The 26,399-nt window shown below is 47.2% G+C and overlaps 1 protein-coding gene across 1 annotated transcript in view; it reads right to left on the reverse strand.

Annotated features, from left to right (window-relative positions):
* Positions 1–427: 427 nt before the first annotated feature.
* Positions 428–26,399, reverse strand: part of LOC125758304 (uncharacterized) — a 49,756-nt gene continuing 23,784 nt past the window's right edge. Inside the window, exon 3 of the mRNA XM_049415343.1 lies at positions 428–561. Coding sequence (XP_049271300.1) covers positions 428–561 — 134 coding nt within the window. The remainder of the gene's footprint in view (positions 562–26,399) is intronic.

The raw sequence follows: 26,399 nt of genomic DNA on the forward strand, positions 1-26,399 counted from the left end.
CCATAGACCGCCTTCGAAATGGTGCCGAGGCGTGGAATAGGTACGAAAGCGTGCGGCAGCAGTCCTGGGCGGAGTGGAGCTTCAAGCTCATTGCTGCTTTTGCCAGGAATCCCTATCACATATCTGCCACCACCCAGTCTACCATGACCGTCACCGCCGATGGAGCTCAGGTGAGATTGCACCTTGATTCTTCAGCTGTGCGCTGCAGTTCACCACTCTTACATTCAGATTTCGCGTCGGTATCCGACGCGCGTTCATCACAGCCAGAGACCACTACCGAATACGGACCTCGGGAAGGGCGTGACTCTGACCACGTCACTCTGAACATTCCCGACTGTGCAGCTGTGCCCTGCAATACCTCCAGGGACTGCTTGGCGTTCCGTCAAGCGGAAGGCACAGAAACATCCTACAAGGTGGGCTTCGCGGTTCAGATCTCAGGTTCCACATCGGGATCCACCTCACGAACTTCCTTGCAAGCGACCAGTACCATCTTAAAGTCGGAACTGTCGTAGTCGCGGGCCCCCAGTTTATCTTCGCTCGGAGACATGGAGCTCCGACCACCTGTACAACAACGATTACAGAGATCAGACTTCGCAATGAATTTCCATAACCGGGTGGACGTTCCAACACAACAACCTGACCTGCGCGTAGATAGCAGGAACATCCTCTCTGACCAGTTGGCGCCACATCTGCAGACTTCACGGCAGGTCGATTCCACGAAAGATCAAAAAACGGTGTATATTTGATGTTTCTGATTTTCCTGATAATGTTGTATGTTGTGTACATATGACTGCACAGCATGAAATCGCAGTTCATTTTCAAATAAAAATTTTTTTCACCACAGGAAAATTCGACAAGTGTCGCCGGTTGACGACGACCATTTTACGAAGAGTGCGTTTTCGTAAATTCGCAATCATGCTGGCAGCTACTGAAGCTATATATTACAAATATCTTTCTTTTTGGTGGAAGTAGAAGTAATGAGGAAGTAGCTGGCATGATTTCATGGAATTCTGAGCAAATTATGTATTTTTAAAAATTCACGAAAAACGCTGCTTTTTTGAAAATCAGTCTAATTTGGGACGCTATGGCTACTTCTGTTAACATCTTAGCTTGCTCATATTTGCAGTATGAATAGGCCTTTATGTGAATAATGAACCTCTGCATTTGTATTTCTCTAATAGTTTTCAAAGTAGTAAATTTTCATGCTCGAAACACCAAAAAAAGAAAAGTGCTCCTCGATTAAAAAATCTATAATAAAAAAAACCCAATCTCAATTTTGCTCAAAGTCCCCCAAAATGTTCTCAAAGGACTGCAGAATGATATTATGAAAAAACATGTTGCAGCATTTTTATTAGGACAAAAGCAGAAAATGTCAAACATTGTGTTTCCAGAGCGTTGTGGCTACTGCGTGAAGGACATCTCTAGTAACAAGAAAATACAGTAACACATCTTTATTCTCCTCTGAGCTTCGCTAAACAACAGTAATGATCTATTGTCGGAAGCATATGTCTTCACCACACCAGCATGGGCGCATTGCAGATCCGCGTGAAAGGAGGCACAGACGTCGGAACGTAGATGGCGAGGAATTACCAGCAACCATTTGCGGCCATCAGACAGGTAGTTTCGGCGGTACAGGAGGCCATCACGGATTTTAAAGTGGCGAGCAGTGCGTCGAAGCGAGCGGTTGGTTGTGTGTGGAGACGCCTGAGACAGATACTCTAGGAGAGAGGCTATCCATGGATCCTGGCGTTGCTCAGATGACATGTCGGCATGTTCAAGAGATGAACAATCGCAGCTCGAAATAGACGCAACATCATACTCATGGGGAAGTGGCGAACGAGAAAGAGCGTCGGCATCCGAATGCTTACGGCCTGACCGATAGATGACACGGATGTCATAATCTTGAAGACGGAGCGCCCAACGAGCTAGGCGACCAGATGGGTCTTTTAATGACGATAACCAGCACAAAGCGTGGTGATCAGTCACGACGTCGAATGGGCGGCCATATACGTAAGGTCGAAATTGCCCAAACGATGGCAAGGCATTCTTTTTCCGTGACTGAGTAGTTCTTTTCTGCTTTAGTGAGAGTGCGACTGGCGTAGGAAACGACATACTCGTAGAAGCCAGATTTACGCTGGGCAAGAACAGCGCCGAGGCCTACTCCACTAGCGTCCGTGTGGATTTCGGTTGGAGCATCCGGGTCAAAGTGGCGTAGGATAGGTGGGGATGTCAGAAGATGGCGTAAGGAGGCGAATGCTTTGTCGGAAGCGGAAGACCACGCCGAAATGTCTTGGTTGTCGGCAAGTAACTGTGTGAGTGGGGCGATTATCGTCGCGAAATCACGCACAACTTTGCGAAAGTACGAACAAAGGACTATGAAGCTACGGAGTTCTTTTAGTGTAGACGGCCTGGGAAAGTCGGCGACAGCGCGAAGCTTGGCAGGATCGGGACGGACACCATCCTTGCTGACAACGTGCCCTAAGATGGTAAGCTGGCGTGCGGCGAAATTGCACTTCTTCAAGTTCAGCTGCAGTCCCGCGTCCGCAAGGCAAGTGAGGACGCTTGCGAGGCAAGTGAGGTGGGAGTCGAAGTCCTTCGAGAAAACGACGGTGTCATCCAAATAGCACAGGCACGTGTTCCATTTTAGGCCTCTTAGGATGTTGTCCATCAGACGTTCGAAAGTGGCAGGCGCATTACAGAGGCCAAACGGCATCACGTTGAACTCGTACAATCCGTCAGGAGTTAAAAAACGCAGTCTTGGGGCGGTCGGCTTCATTCATAGGAACCTGCCAGTAGCCCGATCGAAGGTCTAAAGAAGAAAAGAACTCTGCTCCTTGCAGGCAATCGAGAGCGTCGTCAATTCTGGGCAGCGGGTAAACATCTTTTCGCGTGATCTTATTAAGACGCCTATAATCAACGCAGAATCTGATGCTGTCGTCCTTTTTTTTTTCGCCAGCACAACCGAGGAGGCGCAAGGGCTGTGTGAAGGTTGGATTACGCCACGTTGAAGCATGTCGCTCACCTGCTCGTCGATGACCCGGCGTTCAGCGTGAGAGACTCGATACGGATGCTGGGGCAAAGGTGCGTGGGTGCCGGTGTCAATGCGGTGAACGATGGCAGACGTGCGGCCCAAAGAACGTTGGTTATGGTCAAATGACGTCTTGAAGCGATCAAGTAGCGCCAAGAGTTGCGTACGCTGAGCAGGGGGGAGTTCAGAATCAATCGATGGAAGGAATGCCTCGAGAGATGAAGTGGTAGTGGTATCACAGGTAATGCTGTTGGCGTGAGGAGTTGTCGAGCCATCAGGCAGGTGACTGGAGTAAACAGAGACTATTTCCTCAAGGTGACCTATTAGTTCGCCGTGGAACAAGGTGGCTGGGGAAGAAAACGGGTTCGTGATATAGATGGCGCCGCAAGAGTTTTCTATAGTGACGACTGCGAATGGGAGAAGGAAGCTCTTGCGAGAGCCAAATGCTTCGGAGGGTGTAAACAGGGCAGTGACAGAGGACGCGCCGTCGCAAGAGAGCGGCACAAGAACAGAGGACAGAGGAGGAATGTGAGTGTCCGCAGCGACGACGACTCGAGAAGATAATGCCTGGTCAGAGGGCCCGTCATACATCGGCGTTTGACACAGCGGCAGTTCATACATCGTTGACAAATCTAGTTCGGCACGCGCACAGTCAACGACGGCATGATGAGCGGAAAGGAAGTCCCAGCCCAAGATGATGTCATGCGAACATGGTGAAAATACGACAAATTCAACTGCATACAAAACGTTCTTTGTGACTAGCCGAGCTGTGTACGCCATAGAAGGCTGGATGTGGTGCGAAGTTGCCGTACGGAGAGAGACGTCGGAAAGCGGAATCGTAATCTTCTTTAACTTGCGGCACAGTTCACCACTCAGCACAGACACAGCAGCACCAGTATCAACGAGCGCTTGCACAGCTACACCATAAATATACACAGTTATTTCGTTGGCGGGTAGAAATCGAGGCCTTGAAGTTTTCGATATGAGCGCAGCTCTTGCCTCGGGAACTGCGACGGTTAGTTTTCCGCTGGGACGGATGGCGGGCGACGAACCATAGGCGAAATGGAACGGCGCCGTGGTGAGGGTGACCGATGCCTGTCGAAGCCGCGACGACTTGACGATGACGTGTCCGACGTGGGGTGGAAGGAACTCGACTGAGGTGGCTCTGTACGATAGTAGCCGTACCCTTCTTCGCCAGCACCTTGGCGGGAATCACGGCGACGACAGAAACGGGCGACATGGCCAGGGAGACGGCAGGAGTAGCAGATCGGCCTGTTGTCGGGTGTGCGCCAAGGATTGGAGGACGGTGGTGCGGGACGGCGAAAAGGGGGCGGGTCCTGGCGTACAGGCGGACTTGCTGCGTAGAAGGCATTAGCCTGTCGACCAGGGTCCGTGACGAGTGGTAGCGACAGCGATGGTCGTCTGGCGACCTCAGCGTAAGTCAGAGGTGCGGAGGTAGGCGAATGATGGTAGGTGGAAGGGACTTGCTCCTCTATCGCTTGTCTGAGCGTTGGGGTCAGCGTATGCGCACTGGCCGGAACGTAAGGCACAAGAGACAGTTGTCGCGCCACTTCTTCGCGAACGAACTGCTGTATCTGTTGCATTAACGTGGTCTGGTCGGTAGAAACAGCGCCAACGGTTAATGCAGACGTTGCGGCCGTGTCGAAGCTCGGCTGTTGCGTAGAAATGCGCTGTCTCCGCAGCTCGTCGTAGCTCTGACAGTACTGAGTCACCTCTGCGACAGTTTGGGGGTTTTTGGCAACGAGCATGTGGAAGGCGTCGTCTTCAATACCTTTCATAATGTGCCGGATTTTGTCAGTATCAAACATGTCTGGATTGACACGACGGCAGAGGTCCACAACATCCTCGATATAAGACGTGGAGGTCTCACCAGAACGCTGTGCGCGGCCGCGCAAGCGCTGTTCGGCGCGGAGCTTGCGAACAGCGGGTCGGCCGAATACTTCCGCGAAGCGTGTCTTAAAGGACGACCAGTTAGGAATGTCAGCTTGGTGATTGTTAAACCACAGCTGTGCCACACCCGCGAGATAGAAGTGAAGGTAGCCAAGTTTATCGGCTTCATCCCACTTATTGTGCGCGCTACTATTTCGTATGAAGATAGCCAGTCTTCGGCGTCTTGCTCGTCGGAGGCGTTGAAAATCACCGGATCCCGCTGTCTTGGCATGCCGGAACAGGTAAGAGATGGGGTTGGGATAGCAGCTTGCTGGGCCATGTCGTCAGGAATCGACGAGGCGGGGGGTAGAGTCCGAGAACGAAGTTCCAGGGTGAAGAACCCAGCACGCTCCACCAATTGATAGTATGCGTTTAATAGTTTAGGTACGGTGAGCGTCTTAGAGGCGAGACAGCGACGGGACAGCAGTCAGTTCCCCGAAACGGAGCCAGCACGAGCACCAACCACAACAACCGTCTTCTTCATCGTTCTCTACGGTCACCGTATTTATCACTACAATATATATATATATATATATATATATATATATATATATATATATATATATATATATATATTGCTGGAGCAGGGTTCTGAGCTGTCCTTGCTTATGCTTCGGAAGGCTCAGATTGACGTCGAAAGCTGATTGAGGAGCACAGTTCGTGAAAGTAGATTCAGTAGAATGGGTAAGGGCAAAAGCACTGGTGGCTTGCACAATTGCTTCGATATAGGTAACCGTCGTGTCTTTGTTCACGTGTTTGCACTCGTTGATGAAATTTGTGATCACCACTGTTGCTTTCCCTCCACGCAGCTCGGCTATTCCGCTATTCCTCATGCGACGCAAACCTCGCGGTTGATCAAGTGCAGGTCTCCTTCATCGACGCCTTCAAGGTTTGCTGATTTTTGAGTGCCGACGGAAATGATGACGCTGGTACGAGGGGGGAGCGTGACATGGTCATCCTGTATATTCAAGGCGTGGTTTCCTGGTGGCGTGTGTGGTGGTAATGCTTGTTCTGTGGATGTTAGCGCCTCTGATATCAGGTCCATGACTGCACCATGTAAGCTTAACAAGCCCATACTAAGGATGACATCTCTAGAGCAAAGCTGTAGCACTAAGAAGCTCGCTGGATAAATGCAGTCGTTTATGGTGACTCTCATTGTGCAGATTTCCGCAGGCGTCACTAGGTGTCCTCCAGCGGTCCCATTTTCGGGGCCTACCCAAGCAGTCCTAACTTTCTTAAACATTGCGGCGAAAGACCCACTGATGACAAAAGAGCCGGCTCCAGTATCTACGAGAGCGGCGGCGTTGTGGCCGTCGATGAGAACGTGAAGATCTCTAGTTCGTCGCCTTGCGTTATGGTTAGGTCGCGGCGTCGGATCACGACTACGTCGGTTTGACGCGCTGCTTCGACATTGCCTCGTCAGGACTTCTACGGACAGCGAAGTTGCGACGTCAGGGCTCTGTTCGGCTTGCGTCGTGTTCTTTAGATGTCGTTGCGTCGCCGTCGTCTGCGGCGGAGGATCTTCTGTATCTTGTCGTACAGCAATCGCACATCCATCGGTTGCTGCCCTTAGTTTTCCAGATACGGGCTAGGTGACCGGCCCCGGGTGGGGCCAGAGTATGGTCGGCGTTGGGAAGAGACGTGGCGGCCTGGCGAAGGCGATCGGTAAGGTCCTCGGAGTGTCCACTGCGCTCCTGCGAGGTAGTCGGCGATGTCGCGTGGTCGTTCACCCCGCTGTGGACGCGACGCGTCAATGGCGAACCCACGCTGTCCCATTTGGCGGTATTGGCAGCGGCGGTAGTTGTGGCCAGCTTCTCCGCAATGGTAGCAGAGGGCGGTGGTTGGGGGCGCGTGAAACGCCGGTCTTCCTCGGGGCGTTGCGCTGGCTGATAGGTAGGCGGTATAAGCTCCGTGCGGACGTAACTCCGCTCGGCGTCCCTAGCGGCAAGAAGCGCAGATTTGGCGGGATGCTCTGACGCGCTCGCAATGGGGTGAAGTCGAGGAAATATGCCTTTTACGATGACTACACTTTTCGTGCTTCTCGCGCTTGGCTAGTGACCAGAGCGACGGTACGTCCGGTTTATCAACGCGATCAGTCAGCCGCAGGTGGTGGACGAAAAGAACAATATAGCATACAACATGGCTCCGCGATTGCACCCTTGCTCGCTCCACGCTACCACTGTGACGGCGCGAGGTATTTTCGCGGGCAGTTCGTTTTTTGCCGGTTCCGCTGTTCGTAGGAATGCCGAACTCCAGGAATAATTGCTGCGTTGTTGGGTGCAATAACCCCTACAGGAATTCTCTGGGCACGCGTTTTTACCGGCTTCCATTTAGAGAATATGAACGGAATCGGCGTGAACGGTGGATCGCACTCGTTCGACGACAAAAGTGAGTTTTGTAAATAAATGTTTTTTTTCTGGGGTTGCATTTGCCCGTGATTGTTGATCTGCCGAGCAACACCTCTTCCACGACGCCGTGAACGTGTCCCGCTTCGAGGAGGTCCCTGCCCTTCTTCAGATTAGCTCCTCGGAGGAAACTACATCACGTAGCTCTGTGAATCCAAACGTAATAATAATTGGCACGCTTCGCAATGCCATGGTAGCAAAACACGAGCCACGACGACGAACTTGGCTGCACTGATTAAGTCGGCGCAGTGAATGCAGCGCCATGGCCGTTCGATGGAAAGCGTTTTTTCATTCAGTGGCCGTGACAGTGCAATTGCTGGTATCGCCAGTTTCAAGCTGCCGCTGAGTTCGCTGCCGCGTTAGCCCGAGGGTGATAAGCTGTGATTGTTTAGTGAGCGAGGCGGCCCGCGTTATACGTGCGCAGTTTCGCTCAACGGGCTCGTCAACTCCGTTGTCTTCCGCCAGCTCATGCATTTAATGTTGCCGCGTTCGCCTGAGGATACACGAGGTCTGGCGAAAAGAAGCACCGGCGCTAACGCTACGTTCTCGGACAGCTGCTAACAATTTGACGTCTTTTGGAAGCAAACGGGAAAGGAAACGCCTCAAGCGAAGCACCAAAGCACGGCGCAGTGGCTTGCCGCCGCCTGCGTTGTCCCGCCAGATCTGCTGCCGTGGCCGCTTTGGCGCTGGAGGCAGCGCGCGACTGTGGCGGCTCCTAACGTATGCACGTTGCCCATGGCGTCGGTGGTGGCGGCGGCGTCTGGCGACGGTACTGCGGCTGTGCGCGTCTTGACGTGGGCGTGAAGGGGGGGGGGGGCGATGTGTCGGGCTGCAGCAGCGTAGCTCAAGGCTTGCGGCTGTGGCGGTGCTTGCCGAGGAACACCCAGTGACTGTTGAATTTCCTCCCTCACAACGTCAGCGATCGAAATCACTTCAGGCTGCGGAAAAGGTGCCAGTTTCGCAGCTTCTCCCGCACGATTGATCGGTTCAATTCGCGTAAATCGTGAGAGCCGAGGCCGTGAATAGCTGTGCTGTCTTCGATTGAGCGGCGATTGTACAGCCCGGAGCGCATTTCCTGCCTTCGTCGATGTTACGACACCGTGATATCTGGTGGAGGTGCTGTTCGTCCATGTTACGGACGCCCCCGCCACGCCGTGTACCTATCACTGCCACCAGATGTCACGGCGTCGTGACGTCAACGAAGGCAGCAGTCGGCGTGTTCGAGTTGAAACTCTTTATTTGGTCGAACTTGTGGCCGGGAAACTGAAAGTCAAACTACAGCAATACACACTGTACACTGATAGCGGCGAACAGAGCATCGGTGGTCAAAAAACTGCTCATGGATGGGACGCGCCGTCTTTTATACATCACGCATTGAACCTTCCAGTCTTATCATTGGTGGGCGCGGAAGCTATGGAATAATCTGCACTATTTGCATCATGTGCACAGCTTTAACAAAGTGATCTTCTCGAACACAACCTTCTCGAACACTGCAGCGCGGTCAGCGTCGAGCGCTGCTAACCGTCCTTGCGGGTCAAACCCGAATACATCAAAATAAAACAAGAATGGGCGTGGCAATATATATATATCCCTGATCCCTACATCAGGGAATTCTCTGACGAAGGCGGGCCCTCCTGATGAAACGTTCGAAGAAAAAATTTACCAATTTCCTCCGTTGTTCCGTAATTTCTAAAGTGTGCAAAGAACTGGATCCGGAAAAACATGTCTCGCTGCGCACAAGCACACACACACACACATATATGTATATATTATATATATATATATTATATATATATATATATATATATATATATATATATATATATATATATATATATATATATCTGTGTGTGAAGCGAACTTGACGTATAGCTTCAGTGGTTTGTGGGATAGAATAATGCAGTGCGTTTTTGAAACGTCACCGATTGCATCACTACGGAAAAAGTTGAACATACCGGATAGTAAGGTTCCTTGCTCTCTTCGGTAGTAATATGCATTGAAAGCAGTACGTGCGTGCCTTGCCAGATTTTGAATTTATAGTCGTTTGCTGCAAAGAAGGAATGGTAGTGTCAGAAATAAATACATATATGTTCAAGAATTACTCTTCATAGTTCGTATTTATATTTCTGAATAGAAATGTTACAAGTATCGGTTTTACAGCAAAGCTTTCTATGGCTAGGACCGGAGAAAAATGTGTCCGATATGCTGAAAAAACACCATGCGCACGGCGTGGTCATAGTATCTCTCAGATGATGCGCGAGCGCGCGCGCGGATTGTGGGGCGCGGGTTTGGTGTGACGAAACACGCGCCGCACGATCAGAGATGGCGTGATCACGCTACGCAGCCTAGGGTGCCTTGATGAGCATCGCGCACCTAGGCACCTTGCGCGTCCGATTGACGCCACCAGGCTAAATAACTGGCAAAGGTCGGACCCATGGCCTTAATTGCAAACACATTGCCCGCTAAGCTCCTTAGTATCACGATGCCGAAAAAGACCGTCGGCGAGTTGGTCACATTCCAGGCAAGCGCGTTTCAGGAGCTTCGCCAAGATTGCAAAGGGATTTAGTGGAGAATCTGGGTACCCGTGCGGAATCTGTGATCATATGTATGCGCACATTTGATTCCGAGCAAGTGTCGGTTGTGCGGGATGTGTCGTGACTGATTGCTTATGGGAGTTGCACTCCGATTCGCCACCACTAGCGGCTACGTGTTTCCACTCCTACCGGAGCACCTCCCAAAAATAAGTACAGTCGGGGATATGCTGGTGTCACTTCGCCTTTTCGTGATGCGCATGATGACCCACAGCCGTGGCCAGTATCGTATCAATAGGCAACTGATGACGTTGCTAGGGGAATGGTATGCCACGGGGAGAAAATTTCAAATATATATAATCGAACAAACAGCTTTCTGGTCTCTTATTTTCATATAGCGGTAGGGCTGTGTTTTTGTTTCACATTCATGATTGCCTACTCAGGCAACTGGAGCGTTAACATTCAGCAACACAGATTTAACGAAGGTATACCATCAAGTTTTTTTCGAGCCAGTGGCCATCCTATAAACGGCAATGGCGACACTATTCAGACTTTTCGAGCATGTTCACACGCCGTTCGAGGTACACCTCTGCAGCCCTGTTCGAATGTTCCAGGTGTTTTAGGAACTTGGACATCCGTGGACGTCCCTTTGTCTTTGAAAGCCTGAGTGTGGACAGCCGTGAACGTCCCTGTCTTTTTATGCGTGGGTGACCTCCCGGTGGCTTTGGCTTCCCCGAACAGTGGTGCACGCACTTGTGCTCGCTGTTTTCTGGGCTTCAGTAACGTCACCTCCTCAACAAGTCCTGCAAAGTGTGTTTTGTTGTTAACGACACTGAGTTCCCTGGATGCCGCGTGCCCCAGAGGGAAGGATACAAAAAACCTAAGCCTTGCACGAGTTTCATCAGCCAATGTCGCCCCACATGAATTACTGTTAGCTAACACAGCATCTGAATAACACTAAATATCCGTCCGCTGCATTGTCCCAGATTTCTGACTACGAAGAGTCCTTCCAAGCACCCGAAAGCTCAACAGCAGAGGCCACTGTGGTTCATCATCTGAAGGTTTCACAAGTGCATGTTAACACTCTTCTAGTGCAGCTCCAGGCGCCGCATCACACTTCCAGCACAACTCCTCCCTTCTCTCGGAATGATCTCCGAGAAGCTCAGGCATCCATGAACGTGCAGAGCACATGCTGTCCTGAGGCACCGGGGAGATCTTAGTCACGTGCTTTGGATGCTCTATTTTCCTGGCAATCAAAACACCCCACTGAAAACGGGGTTCTCGGTGGACACTTGATACATTGCAGTCCCTGTCAATACAGCGGTAAATGCGTTCTTCCGTGCGGGCATAATACCCATGTCCACAGTTGACATCGAATAATCGCCACGTAGAACATGAGAGCCGTGAAGATTTAGTACCTCTGGTCCTGCTCTACTTAACAAGCGTAGTCCTACATTCGTTTCGCTTTCCTTCAGGTGTCATCACGTGTGATGCGTCAGAATCAAACACGCCCACTCTCCCCATTCCGGGTCCGCAGCGCAATATGTCTGAAGTTTCACGGTGCGACTTATACTGAGATTTGTACCAGCTAGCCAGTGTGTAAATACACTAAGCTTTAAGTGGCCGAGCCCGAACTGCGATGTTGGCAGGTTCAAAGCGATAACTGCCTTCGCTTTGAACCTACAAAGTAAACATGACGCACGAATTTGCCAATTCGCTTCTTTTTTTTTTCATGAATCTTACTCCCGGTCAGAATGGTCGTAGCGGGCTTTTAATGTCAATTTCAATATCGACACCGCAGTTCGGAGTTCCCAGAATTCCTACGAACGATCACTACCGACTGTTTCAATACAATTCCTTCCAAAGCCAAACCTAGGGATTGTATCAATAGGCACAGCCAAACACTCTAGGGGTAACCTATATAGCGGAACCAATACAAACCATTTTGTGAATTGCTAGGTGACATCCAAAAGGTCTTCGTTTCGACGAGGGTTCATGAGGAATGGCCCCAAGACATACCAGGCAACATTTGCTGTCGTGATATTCGCTTTACCGATTTTATGTTAGCGTACGGAGGCCCACCACACGGTTGATCTTAATGGCAAACTGGACGTGACTAGGCAGTTCCGCATTACGCCGTGCTTCATACGTTGCTAGGCTAATGAATAGCATAACTCTTGGGAAGTCATCACATCTGAGGAGTAGACAGCGATATTGTTGCCGTGGTAAGATTTCGTAAAATTGTTGCAAAATTTACCTGTTATCGCGATTCGAAATGGGGAGCCGTCCGGGTTGTCTACGCGAGACAGTGTGAGTTTCTGCGTCTGGTGGTCAGCCTCGTACCAAACCTGAGGGCACCTTGCGAAAAAATTCATTGCCCTGCTGCGCTTACGCAAGTTGCCTTCTCCCGATTAGTGTTCCCTGACGTCACTCCACAGCTACTAGCACTTGTAACTGCATCAATTTGCTGCGGTTCCACATCGGCTTTCGCAGAAAGGAGCAAACGTATAGCACGCAAGCAACAATATCTGTCGAGGCCTTCGCAACTGAGTGACAGTCGTAGGGCTGCAATTTGAAAGCCCTTTGTGTAAGTTCTCCACAAGTAGTGTTCAAGTGCTTAGGCTAGAGTAACAGCCGGTGATCAGTTTTTATAACAGAATAAGTACCACCGATGATTATACCGAATGTTTCAAGAAAAGTATTACGGCCAGTTTCCCCTCGTTAGCTAAACAATTTGTTCGTTACAAGTGAGGGCGCGTCTCATGAACGCCACTGCGTGTGAATCATCTGCTCATTCATCTCAAAATATTCCTTCGGTGAAATCATTACTGGCATCATTCTGCAAGAGATTTAGTTCATTAGCGTCAGACAGCGAATGGATCAGTACCTTGATCGACTTTCTTCAGTAGCGTTTCAAATCAACCTCGCTATTTCGTTTTTGAACGTCACTTCCTGCATTTGCACAACAGCTTGCTGTGTGGTTAGGACGTGTGCGCGCAGCGCGGAATAAATCCGTGGTGAAACACTACCATATCGAAAATGTTATGCGACATTTTATTCTTAGCTGGGGCGGTTACCAGAGATTCGGATTTTCGTATTTCCGGGTAAGCGTGTCTTGTCTACAAGAAAATCGAACAGATTATTTCATTCAATTCCAGCTGATGTTTTCGTGGATTGATTTATAAGTCGGCTGCATGCATGGGCCGCACAACGTTGCCTAGCCGCTCTTCAATGATACTGGAGAAACAGTTCTTGGTTTGCTGACCTGTTTCATACCTACAAGCGCGTTTCGAAGCAGCAGAGAACGGAGTATATGGAACACTACAGAAGTTGCTATTAAATTCGAACTAACAAAGCGTCGCAACATTGATCAAGCCCTCCACACATAGACTATCTGATGGCAGGGCATTTCAGTACGTTGTGGTTCTGTGAAAAATATGAACGTCGCAAGGCGTCTGCCTCTTAAGAACTGTTCATGAAGTTTGGAACGATGGTCGCGTCTGCGTGAGATATACGACGGTGGCTTAATATGCGTTTCCTGTTAATACCTATTTTACAACATATACTATGAACAAAATTTAATCTATTCTAAGACTCTCTCGTTAGTCCCTTAATTCCTGCCAGTGAAGCTAGGGCTCGCCTATAGCGATGTTCAAATTTTGGCCATTCTTTTTCAACACAGACCCGAGGGCCTTTTACACTGGATGTTTTTCAGACATATCATCTCACTAGTATAACGGCCCCGACGAACAGAAGCGTACTTATGTACCGTAAGTACGAGGGAAAAATAAAGCCGTTTTTTTCAATTTAATGCCTAGTTGATCAGCATGTCGACGTCATTGGGCTAACTTGCATGTCGCCTGTATCTTTATCAGCTGTTCATGGCTGTTCAGTCCTAAATCTGACGTAAATAAAAAAACCTAAATATTTGCATTCTATAACCTTGCGTATAGTAACACTTTAGATTGTACTCATATGAATTGTATGAACATTTGCTTGTAGAGGTGATGTTTAAACATTGTAAAACATTAGGTTCCAGTTCTCAGTGCTTGCACCAAGATGACACATCCGTCGCACAGAAGATAATAAAGTCAAAATCACTCTCAAGAAAGCTATTCACGATATGCACAGACTCTTACGCCGACAGGAGGATGTCACGAGGACCCTCTAGATATTGGCAGACGAAAAACTGCAGGCGCTCTCTCGTTCGGATTCGCAGTTCGGAACACTGCGAATTTTCATTTTTCGAGCATCAGTGATGAAATATTGCCCTCTGTGACAAAATTTATCTGATTCTTTTTTGCGAGGCGCCAAGAATTTGTGAAAATACGTGGTGAAGAACCCTGGGCATGACATGCCGTTAGTGGTGACCCATAGCGTACACATTTCAGTTCCAGGAAGTTTTCTGCTGCCAGGCAGGTGAGTGATGTTCGATTTTATGTTATTTTTAGTTATTTTTCGTTCAAGCTCACGCTGTTATGCTGATACATAGCGTCAGTAGGTGTTACTGTAGTGCATTAGACCCGTAATGTGTGTAGTCGAGTGAGCTGGCGATATCCTATTTTATAACTGATAGACATAGCTTATAGTTTAAAATAAGGCGATTAATGTTTTTGTCAGAAAAGGGCTGTTATCAATTGTGTGAGCGACATATTCGTAGTAATTCGTGGCGGCGTTCGCTCCACTGTTATCGTGAACTACGACCAAATACAGACCTCGTCGCCGGATCAATGCTGTCCTCAGAAGCCCCCTTCCGATGGAGATTCAACGTGACTGAACGACAGAATATGTTTACACCCACGTTAATGGACGCCAGCTGCCCAGATCCTATCGGTATTCCCGCTGTCTACCTTGTCCATCATTACCTGTGTGCTGGTTCCAAGTCCAGCGCTTTTTTTTACATTGTTGATAGGTGGCAGCATACTGCAAGCCTTTTGTTGTTGTTCCGGCTTGTTGACACCAAATTAAAATACTTGTTCACTGTTTTCAGGGCGAAATGTTCTCCGTGCACTGACACGCTTCTCCCATTGAGAACACGGTGGCATGGAGAAGTCTAGGACGCTCACAGGAGGAAATTCTTGAGATTGCTTATGACAGTGATGTTGAAAGTAATCATATTGAATGCGATGATTTCTCGCTGGCCACAGAAGGCTGTGAAATCGCTGACAGTGAAAGCGACGATGAAGGTGCTCCTTCGCACACACGAGGGGCGAGTTGTGTTTCACGTCCCGTCGGGCTTCAATGTTTTTTTTTTACACTCGTAAGGTAGCTTGAGTGTACTTAACGTATATTATATTGCTGACACCCAAAGAAAAGCATTTTTCTTAGTGGATGTTTGTAGCGCAAACTGTGAATTTTATGGAGCGCCGCTTGCCGCCAACAGGCCCGATGAGCGGCAGCAAGTGCTAAAGTGAGGAAACCTGGAGTCGCGGCCACAATCCGCGCTGTGTATTTCCAAATGAACTTTTCTTGTGCCGCGTCATTCGGCACTTCCTATGATTTGGTCGAGTATTTTCGTGTGATATACATTTCAACGCAGCTTATTTCGTGTGCGCCGGTGAAATTGTCACGGCGTGTGCGTCCGCACGTTCTATACGTCCATATGCTAGCAGACGCGTGGACGCTCGTCCGGCAGCCATGTTGAATCGCCCAGTGCGCCACCTATAGTTAGTGAGCATTTCGAGTAGTCCACATAGTCTTCTGCGAAAATCCTGAAAGATAACGTGATGAGTATAGTATTTTCATTGATGTATATTCATTTATACATAAAATGGTCTTTGTACTCCATATAGGGTCACTGCAACAACATAACGGTTCATGCCGTTGGGAACCACAGTTTATTGGCTATATGAAAGGTATTCATATATAACGTGTAATTATATTTTTGTTCAATTTACATTCGTATTTTTCTTTAATGAATATATCATACGCCACAACGTCAAACGCTGTTCGCAAATCTAGGATGACGGAATTAATTATCTGCCTTTTGTTCATTGCTAGAGATAAAACATTCATGAATTCTACAAGCTAAGTACAACGGGAAAAATCATGCCGAAATCCGGCGTGGGTTAACTTTGGTAACTTATTTTAACAAGATATCACATAACTCTACAGAATATCCTCTATTGTTTCTCCATGCGCTACTGTTCTCCATGCGTACTATCGAACAGCACACGTCTGTATTTCTTAACATAATTTTTAGCCCCACTGTTATGTGGAGTAAAATCAACCGCTAGTTTGGTTTCAGCAGGCACTGCGCGCAGTAACATAGAGTGAAATATTCAGAACAGATACTAATGATTGCAGCTGCCATATCACCTGGCCTACTTGCCCTTGTAAGTGAGGAATTTGTTAATGGGTTCCGTACACTTGACAAGCCAGGCAAAGATTCACTAAATTGGAGATTCAAAGTATTGTAGAGAGAAACAGAATTGTAGTCCTCACAATTACGCCTGATGTGCTACCAAAGTGCGAAACGTTTTCCAAGCCAAGCAAAATAGGACTGCTTTGTCAAGTTTCCTAAGCTCTCAAAATCAAACTTTAACATCTTTACTTCGGATAACTCCTCCGAGGTCACATGTTTATTTTTTTTACATTAAATACACCCGCGTTGCCCCCCCCCCGCATCATGATGCGCACTTGCTGATGAAACGACTTATCTTTGTCACGTTTAGACAAAAGCACCGGCGTCCGCGCCTTCCTGTCACGATGATGATAAAGGTTTGTTCATTTGTATTAGCACTCAGATCATCAGCTAATATGTCAAACGTAATAACAGTTGTTGGGGTTTAACGTATCAAAAAGCACGATATGCTTATGAGGGACGCCGTAGGGGAGGGCTCCAGAAATTTTCACAACCTGGTGTTCTTTACCGTGCACCTAAATCTAAGTACACGGGCCGCAATCATTTTTCACTCAAACAGGATAAAACAGGCAGAAAATGCAATAGCCTAGTCTAATATAACCTCAGAATGGTCTCAGAATGTAAATTATGCTGCACATGACATGCGTGTCATGATTTACGCGTTAGGACCTGTCATTATGTTCGCCATGAGCTCTTGTCACGCCATACCAATTTTAGTATATATGAAATTAGCAAGGGCCCCAAGGCCGTGGAATGTAAATCATGCTGTCCATGACATGTTTGTCGTGATTTTCATGTTAGAACCTGTCATTTCTGTCCGTGATACGGTCATGTTATGCCGTACTAATTTTGGTATGCATCCGATTAACGAAACAGCCAGGAGAGCACAAAGTCGTAGGCGGCTACATAGATAGATAGATAGATAGATAGATAGATAGATAGATAGATAGATAGATAGATAGATAGATAGATAGATAGATAGATAGATAGATACGCTCAAAGTCGCAGAGGTTCGCTTTTGAAAAAGTGCGCAGCTTGCACTAGTGGCGCAAGTCTGGAACCATCAGCGGTGCTAGTGTTCGACCTGCCTAAGTTTTGCAAGTAATTCCAAGCTTTTGCTAGAGATGCTAAGTTTTTGCAAATATTGCTAAGTTGGCTAGTCTCGGCAAGACATGTCACGTGACTGCAGTAGAATGGAAAGGTGGACTAGGGGACTACGTGTTACATGATGTGATTTTAGTGACGCGACTACCTGCTACGTGGTTTTTGGCGGGAACATGTCACGTGACTAGCTTCTCCGTGGTTTATGGAGAGAACATGACACGTGGCTAGCCAATGCGCGATGCTGCGTGATTTCGGTTATGTGATCAAACGTTACATGATTTTAGAAGCGTGAGTAGTTATTTCGTGATGTTACGTGATTTTAGTCACCTGACTAATTGTTACGTGATGTTACGTGATTTTTAGTCGCTTGACTAGTTGTTACGTGTTGCTACGCGTTTAATGTCCCATGAGCAGTTGGTACGGGGTTTTACGTGATTTTTAGCCCCGTAACAGTCAAGCCATCATAGTTATTGTATTCCACGCTGGACGAATCGGCGCAAGCGCTTGTGGGAGCGAAAAAGTGGTAGAGGGCGAAGCGAGCGCGTACCGGTTAATGATGATGATAATTATTGTCTGCGCTACACGGCTCTACGAAAATCTTGTAAGAGCTCCGCTCTTAAAAATATTAGGACTCTGTCATTCTGTTTCGCACTGCGAAAACGTCAGAATTGATATAGCGCGCCGACTTCGCCAATTTAGTCGCGGCAACATGCATCCATTGAATACAAAGTTCTTTACATTCAAATACTAGCAGGCTGTACTGCCAAAGGAAAGGAAATTAAAAGATACAGAACTGAGGATTTCTCGGAGAATACTCGAAAAAAGCGGAAAGAGATATATGTCAAAGCAGACCGAAGAAAAGGTGATATTGAGCTTAAAACACGACATGTTTTTTCTGAATAACGTCGAATACAACTATAATGATTCGATTGGACAAATTGTGCGAGATGGATGACTGCAGCCTCGTGACTTACTAATTAGTATGCTTGTTGTTGACTTTCGTAGTCTTAAAAGTAATGTGACGAATTTTGCTGTCTTCTTAACGCTTCGAAGCCTTCCATCGTACATGTTTCTGAATCCTGGCTTGATCAAAACGCTACTGACAACGAGGGGTTCCAAGAAAGTTATGTTCGCTATCGTAAAAGCAATACTCTCGAGGAGGAGGTGCTTTCGTCCTCGTTGACAAAAAATATTCATTCTAGTGCACTTGACATGCCTTTTGAAAAAAAAACGAAAAAAAAAACCGAGGAAATGTGGGCCGTCAGCCTTCGAAATAGCAAATCACTATCGATGTGCTCACTTTACCGCCCTCCTGGTAGTACAGTTGAGGTTGTGCACGACCTAAATAGCGCATCAGAACTAGTAAATCTGATTACACGATAATATGTGGTAATTTCAATACTTCAGAGCTCGACTGGACAGTTCGAAACCCGGTTTCTAGCGTTCATAGTACATTATTTATTTATTTATTTATTTATTTATTTATTTATTTATTTATTTATTTACTTATTCATTTACTTATTACAGCAACTTCAGGGCTTGAAGGCGTTAAAGGAGGCAGTGGGTACAGTATATACAAAGTGAAGAGAACAACAACAAAAGAAGAAAAAGGCTGCTAAGAGTATACATGCTTTCAACAGCGGCTTCAAAGCAGTGACATTGGTCAGTTGGGCAATGGAGGTGGGCAGGTGGTTTGATTCGTTCAGTTAATGGGAATAAAAGATTCATGCACAAACATGGTACGTGAAAAGGGAATGTGTACTTTGTGTGGGTGGTCACACGTATGATATATGTAGTGTGGTTTCGAAAGCAGGCCTTGTTTTATTTGTGCATTGGTAAGACTTTATAAAAAAGAACGAGGCGAGACACTTTTCTGCGTGTACAAATAAGAGCGACTTCAACGCCTACATTATGACAAATACATTTCGGAAACATGCAGCTCTTTCACGTGACCCAACGCAGTTTGTGCAGCATCCTAGCCATGTAAGAAATATTCTTGACCTATTTTCGATAAATGTTCCCGAGATTGTTCCCTTCGTACTATTACTGCTTGGCATTCGCGACCACAGCACTGTTTCTTGGGAGTTGGCCGCTGTGGTGGTGTAGCGCTTCCAGTGCGCGGCTGGTGATCCGACGTTCGCGGGTTCGATCCCGGCCTCGGCGGTCGCACGGTAACTCTTTCCGGCATGGTGGTCCCCCCAGGTAACCACCTTTTCTCGATTTTTGTTCTCTTAAAGCGCGCGGCCCCGCATATCAACGTTCAAACTGCGCGCCGGTTGAACCTTTCCCATTTCGCCTTGGAGTTCGAAGTTCGGTTCGAGTTCGGTTGGAGTTCGAGTTCGGTTGAACCTTTCGCCTTGGAGTTCGAAGTCATGTGTCATTATTGTTTTCTTCCCGCTGGTCTCGACTCGAGCGCGCGGTACACGATGGACCCGAGAGTTTACAGGTAAGTCCTTTTCTTTGTGAATTCATATCGCAGGGCAGTATGTCACAGATGTAGTCAATACCATGGAAGCTAGAAATGAAGTGCTGCGCTCATTTTTTAGAGAACGCTTTGTCGCTGAAGTTGGTGGTCCCCTAGGGTAACCACCATGCATGAAGGGTATGGATGGCTGCAAATATATTATTTGTTCTTGGTGTTTCAGCGGAAGAGTTTGTCGAAATACCATCAGAATCTGACAGTTCCGCAGGATGTGACGACTACAGTGACAGTGACTGTGACTATGAAGTGAATGATAAAACTGTCAAAACGTGTAAAAAGAGACGTCAGGAAAGAAAAGCCATCTCTTCGGTGTGCGTGTCCTCCGATATAGACAGCGACGAAGATGACGCTCCTGTCATGGCTGCGAAGGTACCTGTGTGGAGTCCTTCCTATAAAATGTCGCCACCGTTGGACTTTCTGTCACGCGGTGGAGTGCCACTTTCTGTCCAAAGCACAGATAAAAGAAGACCTTATGACATCTTCAGCCGATTCTGGACGCCGTCTTTGGTGGAGCTGCTGGTGTTTCAGACAAATCTTTACGCTCAGCAGGAGGACAAGCCATACACATCCACCACATTGGAAGAAATGCGGTCATTTTTAGGGCTCAATCTACTGATGAGAATAAAGAGGAGTCCAAGGTACAGGGATTACTGGTCCAGCGCGCCTGACTTGCAGGATCCTTTCATTTCGAAATTAATGACCGTCAATAGATTCGGCTGGCTTTTATCACACCTGCATCTGAATGACAATATATTGCAGCCATCGAGGGATCACCCCAACTTTGACAAGTTGTACAAAGTCCGTCCACTCCTCACTGAAGTAAAAAAAACCTTTTGGGAAAATTACTTGCCCACCGAACTGCTCGCCATCGATGAATCAATGATAAAGTTCAAAGGGAGGAGCTCGCTCAAGCAGCACATGTCCAAGAAGCCTGTGAAGCGGGGCTACAAGGTGTGGATGCTTTGCGCCAGCAATGGTTATAACCTGAAATTTGATGTTTACACCGGCAAATCTCAGAGCGGTGTCCAGAAGGAGCTAGGTGCACACGTTGTGAGGAAGTTATGTCATGGTCTAGTGGGTAAGCATCAACGTGTGTTTTTTGACAATAACTTCACGAGTTACAACCTCTTGAAAGATCATTTGCAGGACGGCATTTACGCATGTGGGACAGTCAATTCCAACAGGAAGAACTTGCCATGCTTGCAAGATGATAAATCAATGAAAAGAGGCGACACAGACTGGAGTGTCAGCGACGACAGCCTCTGCTGTCTAAAATGGAAGGACAAGAGGACTGTTTACCTGCTAACGAATTTTCATGACCCTTCCATTGAAGTTGAAGTGAACAGGAAAGAAAAGGTTGGGACAGTGAGCAAGGTGTCCTGCCCGGCGGCTTTGCAAGACTACAACCATAACATGAATTTTGTGGACAAATATGATCAGCGCAAAGGGCAACATGAAGTAGACAGAAAATCACGGAAATGGTGGCACATGATCTTTTTCGACCTACTGGATTGCTGTGTCGTGAATGCTTTTCTCGTGCACCACGAACTCGAAGGAGTTCCCCTCTTCACCATGTAAGAGTTCCGGAGAAATGTGATGCTATCGCTTACAGTAGAAGCCCAGGTTTGTAAGAGAGGCCTAACACAGTGCACTAACACACTGCAGATAAAACAATCTAAGCCCCATGTAGATACGGCCGTACGTCTAACTCACAGCAAACACCAGCCAAAGAGATGCACGAAGCGGAGGCGCGCGATGTGCAGCACGAAATCTCAGCCTTCGAGAACTACATGGATGTGTGAAACATGCAACATCCCGTTGTACCTGCGGGAAAACAAGGACTGTTTTGCAGCGTTCCACCGAAAGTGACTTCTAGACCCTCGCGGCACGGTGGTCACCTCAGGTGACCACCTCATTTCTCTTGAACTTATGTGTCAAATTTTTTTTCTTTTGTTATAAAAACCTTTTTTGGAAGAAGATCAACGTATATTTTCAATAAAATATAGTATTCCTCCAAAAGTAAAGTTCTGTGCATGAAAGAGTTAAATGACACCATCTGGTCAAAATTTTCGGAGCCCTCTCTTCGGGGTTTCTTGCGAATTGAACATCGAACAATCGCGCATTGCAAAGGGTATTCAGTGGCGTATTCGCAATTTACTCAAAATAGGAACAAATTAAATATTACCAGCTCTTGGTGTCTACCATGATGTTTTCGAAACATGCGCAGAAGATAGAAATGCTTGCGGCCTGTGGCATATTGTCACGTGGTCGTGACGTCGACGAAGACAACAGTCAGCACGTCCGAGATGAAACTGTTTATTTGGCCGAACTTGTGGCCGAGAAACTGAGAACTAGAACTACAGCAATACACGCTGTACAATGATAGCGGCGAACAGGGCGTCGTCCGTCGATCAACTGACAAGCGGTCAAGCGCGTCGGCTTTTATACAGGCGCTATGGAACTTTCCAGCAATATCGCTGGTGGCGGCGTTATCTCTCGACAAAGCTGGAACATTCGCGTGCGGCGAGAAATCTTAACAAAACGATCTACTAAAATCGTGAAGCTTCTCGAACACTGCTTCGCGGCCAGCGTCGAGCGTTGATAAGCGTCCTTGCTGGTCAAACTCGAACACATCAAAATAAAAGAAGAAGCGGGCGTGGCAATATATTCAGAACTATGTCATTTGCCTACGCGACATCTAAAAAGACCATGCATCTCCACGATGTGAGTCATGACGAGTGGGCGAAGCTCTGGGTATCATGGGTGAGTAACCGTACGTTACCCGAACGTTGCCCCATATAATGTAAATTGAGTGACATAAAGTGATATAATGAGTCGACGACAAAGCTAGGTCCATAATGTCTACGTTGAAGTCGCCGAATAGTGTAAAGGGTTTTGCTTGTCGGGGTTTTATATTGTTGTCACGGTTATGATTGATGTTCGTATATTGTAAACCTTTTTTTTTATTCACATGGACACATCTATGTTTCGACTATACCAACGGTTTTCTATATATCGTGACAGCGGACAGTAACCGTCGACGACAAAGCTAGGTCCTAAGGTCCATAATGTCTACGTTGGAGTCGCCGAGTAGTATAAAGGGTTTGTGCTTTTAGGTGTTTTATATTGTTCTGTCGCAAATATGATTGATATTGGTCTATTGTAAAACCTGACGTTTCGATTTTACACGGTGCTGTGGCGTGCGCACGGACGCCAAATGGACGGACAAGCCTCGGCCTTAAGGTGCTTCGCCTCTAGAATTAAGGCAGCTTCGTACCAGGTGCGCCAAGCCTGAAGGCAGTGCGCAGCTGGGTAGCCTTATTTGTTTCTCTTCGGTCTTCTTTCCTCATTTTCTGTTTGTTCTGTCTTTTTTCTCTCTTTATTTATTTCTTCCTCTCACTTTATCTATCTCGTTCTCTTTCTTGCTCATTCTATTTTTCTTCCTATCTTTTGCATTTCTTTCTACGTCTCGATGGCTTCCTCTCTTTTTTTTATTTGTGTACCTGGTTTTGACTGCGTTACACCAAGCGACGACAGCATACGACAGCCCGCGCCCCTAAAGTGTTACCAACTTATCGTCATCAAGGCGCTCGAAGAAGAAAAGAAAGACTTCTCCTTGGCGCGAGCTAGCGCTTGATATGCTACAGATTGCTTTGCTATTTGTGGTTTTATGTACTTAATTTTTATTTATTCGTTTATTTATAGGTACTGCGACATGGCACCAGAGCGGATAACTGGGCTAGTTTGTGGGAACTCATGTTAAGGCAGGTAGCGCAAAGAGACACGGACACAAGCGAAGAATAAGTGCACAAGACAAGCGCTTGTCCTGTGCACTCATTCTTCGCTTGTGTCCGTGTCTCCTTGCGCTACCTGCCTTAACCTGGTACCAGACGTTGGCAGGGCAGGTACACATGAAAACGTACAAGCATTAAAGCACATACAAGCTCTTAGCGATTGCAGGCATTCTTCGAACATTTGTAAAGAATTCAATAAACATTGCTTGTGAACGCATGACAATATACGAACACAAATTCATAACATTTACAGATATTTTTTCACATTGCTAAGGAGTTTAGTGTAACAGTTTCGGCATTGAGGTTATTCCAGTCTGTTATTGTCCTAGGAAATAAAGAATATTTAAAGCAATTGTTGTGTTGAAGGCGCAACGGCTGCATTTTCGATGGAGGCTAAAATGTTTGAGGCCTGTGTACTTAGATTTAGGTCCACGTTAAAGAACCCGAGGTGGTCGAAATTTCCAGAGCCCTCCACTAGGGCGTTCCTCATAATCATATCGCGGTTTGAGGACGTTAAACCCCAGATATTATTATTATAGTTGTGTGAACGGGAAGTATGGTTTGAGCATGCCTGTGTCTTGTTTGATAACGTTATAAGTAAGTCAAAAATAGTGCAACTGTTAACGTTATAATGGCCGTTGATGAGCTGAAACAAACTTTAATCGGCAGACACAGTTGCGTACAGTCACCAGGGGTAATCTACAGCGTATGATCATCACTGAGGATCTTGAAAAAGCATACCATTTTAATTTCTAATTTAGCTCAGTGTTTTCTGATCCGGAGGGTGCCCAGCACATCAGCACTGATAAAGTTATTCATGTCTGTGATTTCATGTGTCCTATCCTAATCGATCAGCAGGGTATACAAACCCTCTTAGAATGGCTTGATTCATCTAAAACAACCGTTCCCAATGACTTGTCATGCGCGCTACTTTCTTGCGCACATGAAATTCCAGAATATAACTGCTATTTTTGTAAATCTTTAGAAATAAAACACCTGGCTGATCCCTCCGTCATGGGAATCGGCATAATACGAATGTGAAACGTGTCTACACAGAGGTAGTGCTTATCGTGTAGTGATACATGAGAGCTTGTACAATGTATATTCGTGTTTGGCAGCTATAGCACCAATTGGCGTGGATCACCCATGTTGCCGCCTAGTTTGTAGAGGTTTTAGCTAGAGCCGTAAACGCGTGCGTCCCATTGGCCTCTGCCTCGCACCACCAAGGCACGACATTCGCCCCTTGAAATCGTGTCCTTTCTGCAACGCGTATTGCAGCAGTTTTGTTAGTCGGTGCTTTCGCAGTCGAAGTAGTCGGCGGCGGAGAAATTCTGTTGGTGCATGTGGAAGCCGCACTACTCCGATGAGCCGGCGCACACTCACACGAAGAGAAAGACAAAGAACGTAACAGCGTCTAGGCTGCCTCGGCGACGCCAGCGCGGCCATGCAGTGTCCCTCGCTGGTATCGAGACGCGTTAACCATGACATGCGATATCGCGCGCAATCTCGGAGTAAGCGCTAGAAAGTGTCGACCGTGACACATTACTTCTTTTCACCTCTCACAGACGGCGGCACCGCCCCGCTCCTCCCCGCCTACCTACACCGCCAGCGGAGAGCACCTTGCGAGATAGAATGTGTGAAAGATAAAGGCGCGTCCGTGCTGTGTCCAGCATCTGCGAGGTAGCTTAATTTTACACTCTTCAATAAACTAAAGACCCAATTCGAGAGTGGCTCGAACATCTTGAGCCACTTATCCGTATAAAGGAATTCTAGTCACTATGTAACCATTCCGGTCTTTACCTCTGTATGTACTGTTTATGCACTGTAATATTATTCTATGATGTGCAAAAGTAAGTAATAAAGAAAAAAAAGCGAGGTAGCTTAGTTGGTTAAGCATCGGGCGCTTACCGTCGCGCCCGCAACGTCGTGGGTTCGATTCCCAGTGGCGGATCTTTTTCTTGGTTTTTTTTCTTTCTCACCCGTTGGCGTCCATTTTATGAACGTCGTATCCGGTAACGGAAGTACTTGGTGAACCCCGGCATCAAACACTTTCGTGTTAAAAAAATTTTACAAGACGAGAGGAAGACAGGGAACGTCAGACCAGTGCACAAATTTGCACCACGTGGTCGTGTACAGAACCATCGCCCGATTTCTTTGACCAATGTTGCTTGCAAGACATTCGAGTAGTTTCTTTTCAGCAACATTATGGATCATCTCCATGCATTGTCATTACTAAGTTCCAGGCAACACGGCTTTCCAAATGGTCTGTCCTGCGTTTCACAATTAACTGAGTTCGTCCATGATGCAGCCGGTGCTATTGACAATGGTTATTCTGTTGACTGTGTATAAGATTTAAGAAACCGCTGATGTGGCACGTCATTCCTTGCTAGTTGAATAGTTGTCGTGGTTCAACCTTGACCACACTGTCGTAATTGGATCAACGAATATCTATATAACAGACGGCAAAAAGTTGTGATTGGAGGAACTCAATCAGGTGACACGGTGGCATCATCTGGTGTGCCACATAACAGCGTCTTGGACCCACTTTTGTTTCAATTTATATCAATGACATAACTCAGGGAATCCGGTCTCATGTGTGATTATTCGCTGATGACCGCGTCGTATACCGCGGTATAAATAGTGACTCTTGTGGTCCCTAGCATGACTGGAACATGATTGCCAAGTGGTGTAAGATGACGCGTATCCCTCTCAATTTAAAAGAAAGCTGTACCTATGTATTT

This window comes from Rhipicephalus sanguineus, chromosome 4 (genome assembly GCF_013339695.2).
Source record: "Rhipicephalus sanguineus isolate Rsan-2018 chromosome 4, BIME_Rsan_1.4, whole genome shotgun sequence".
NCBI classification, from domain to species: domain Eukaryota; kingdom Metazoa; phylum Arthropoda; class Arachnida; order Ixodida; family Ixodidae; genus Rhipicephalus; species Rhipicephalus sanguineus.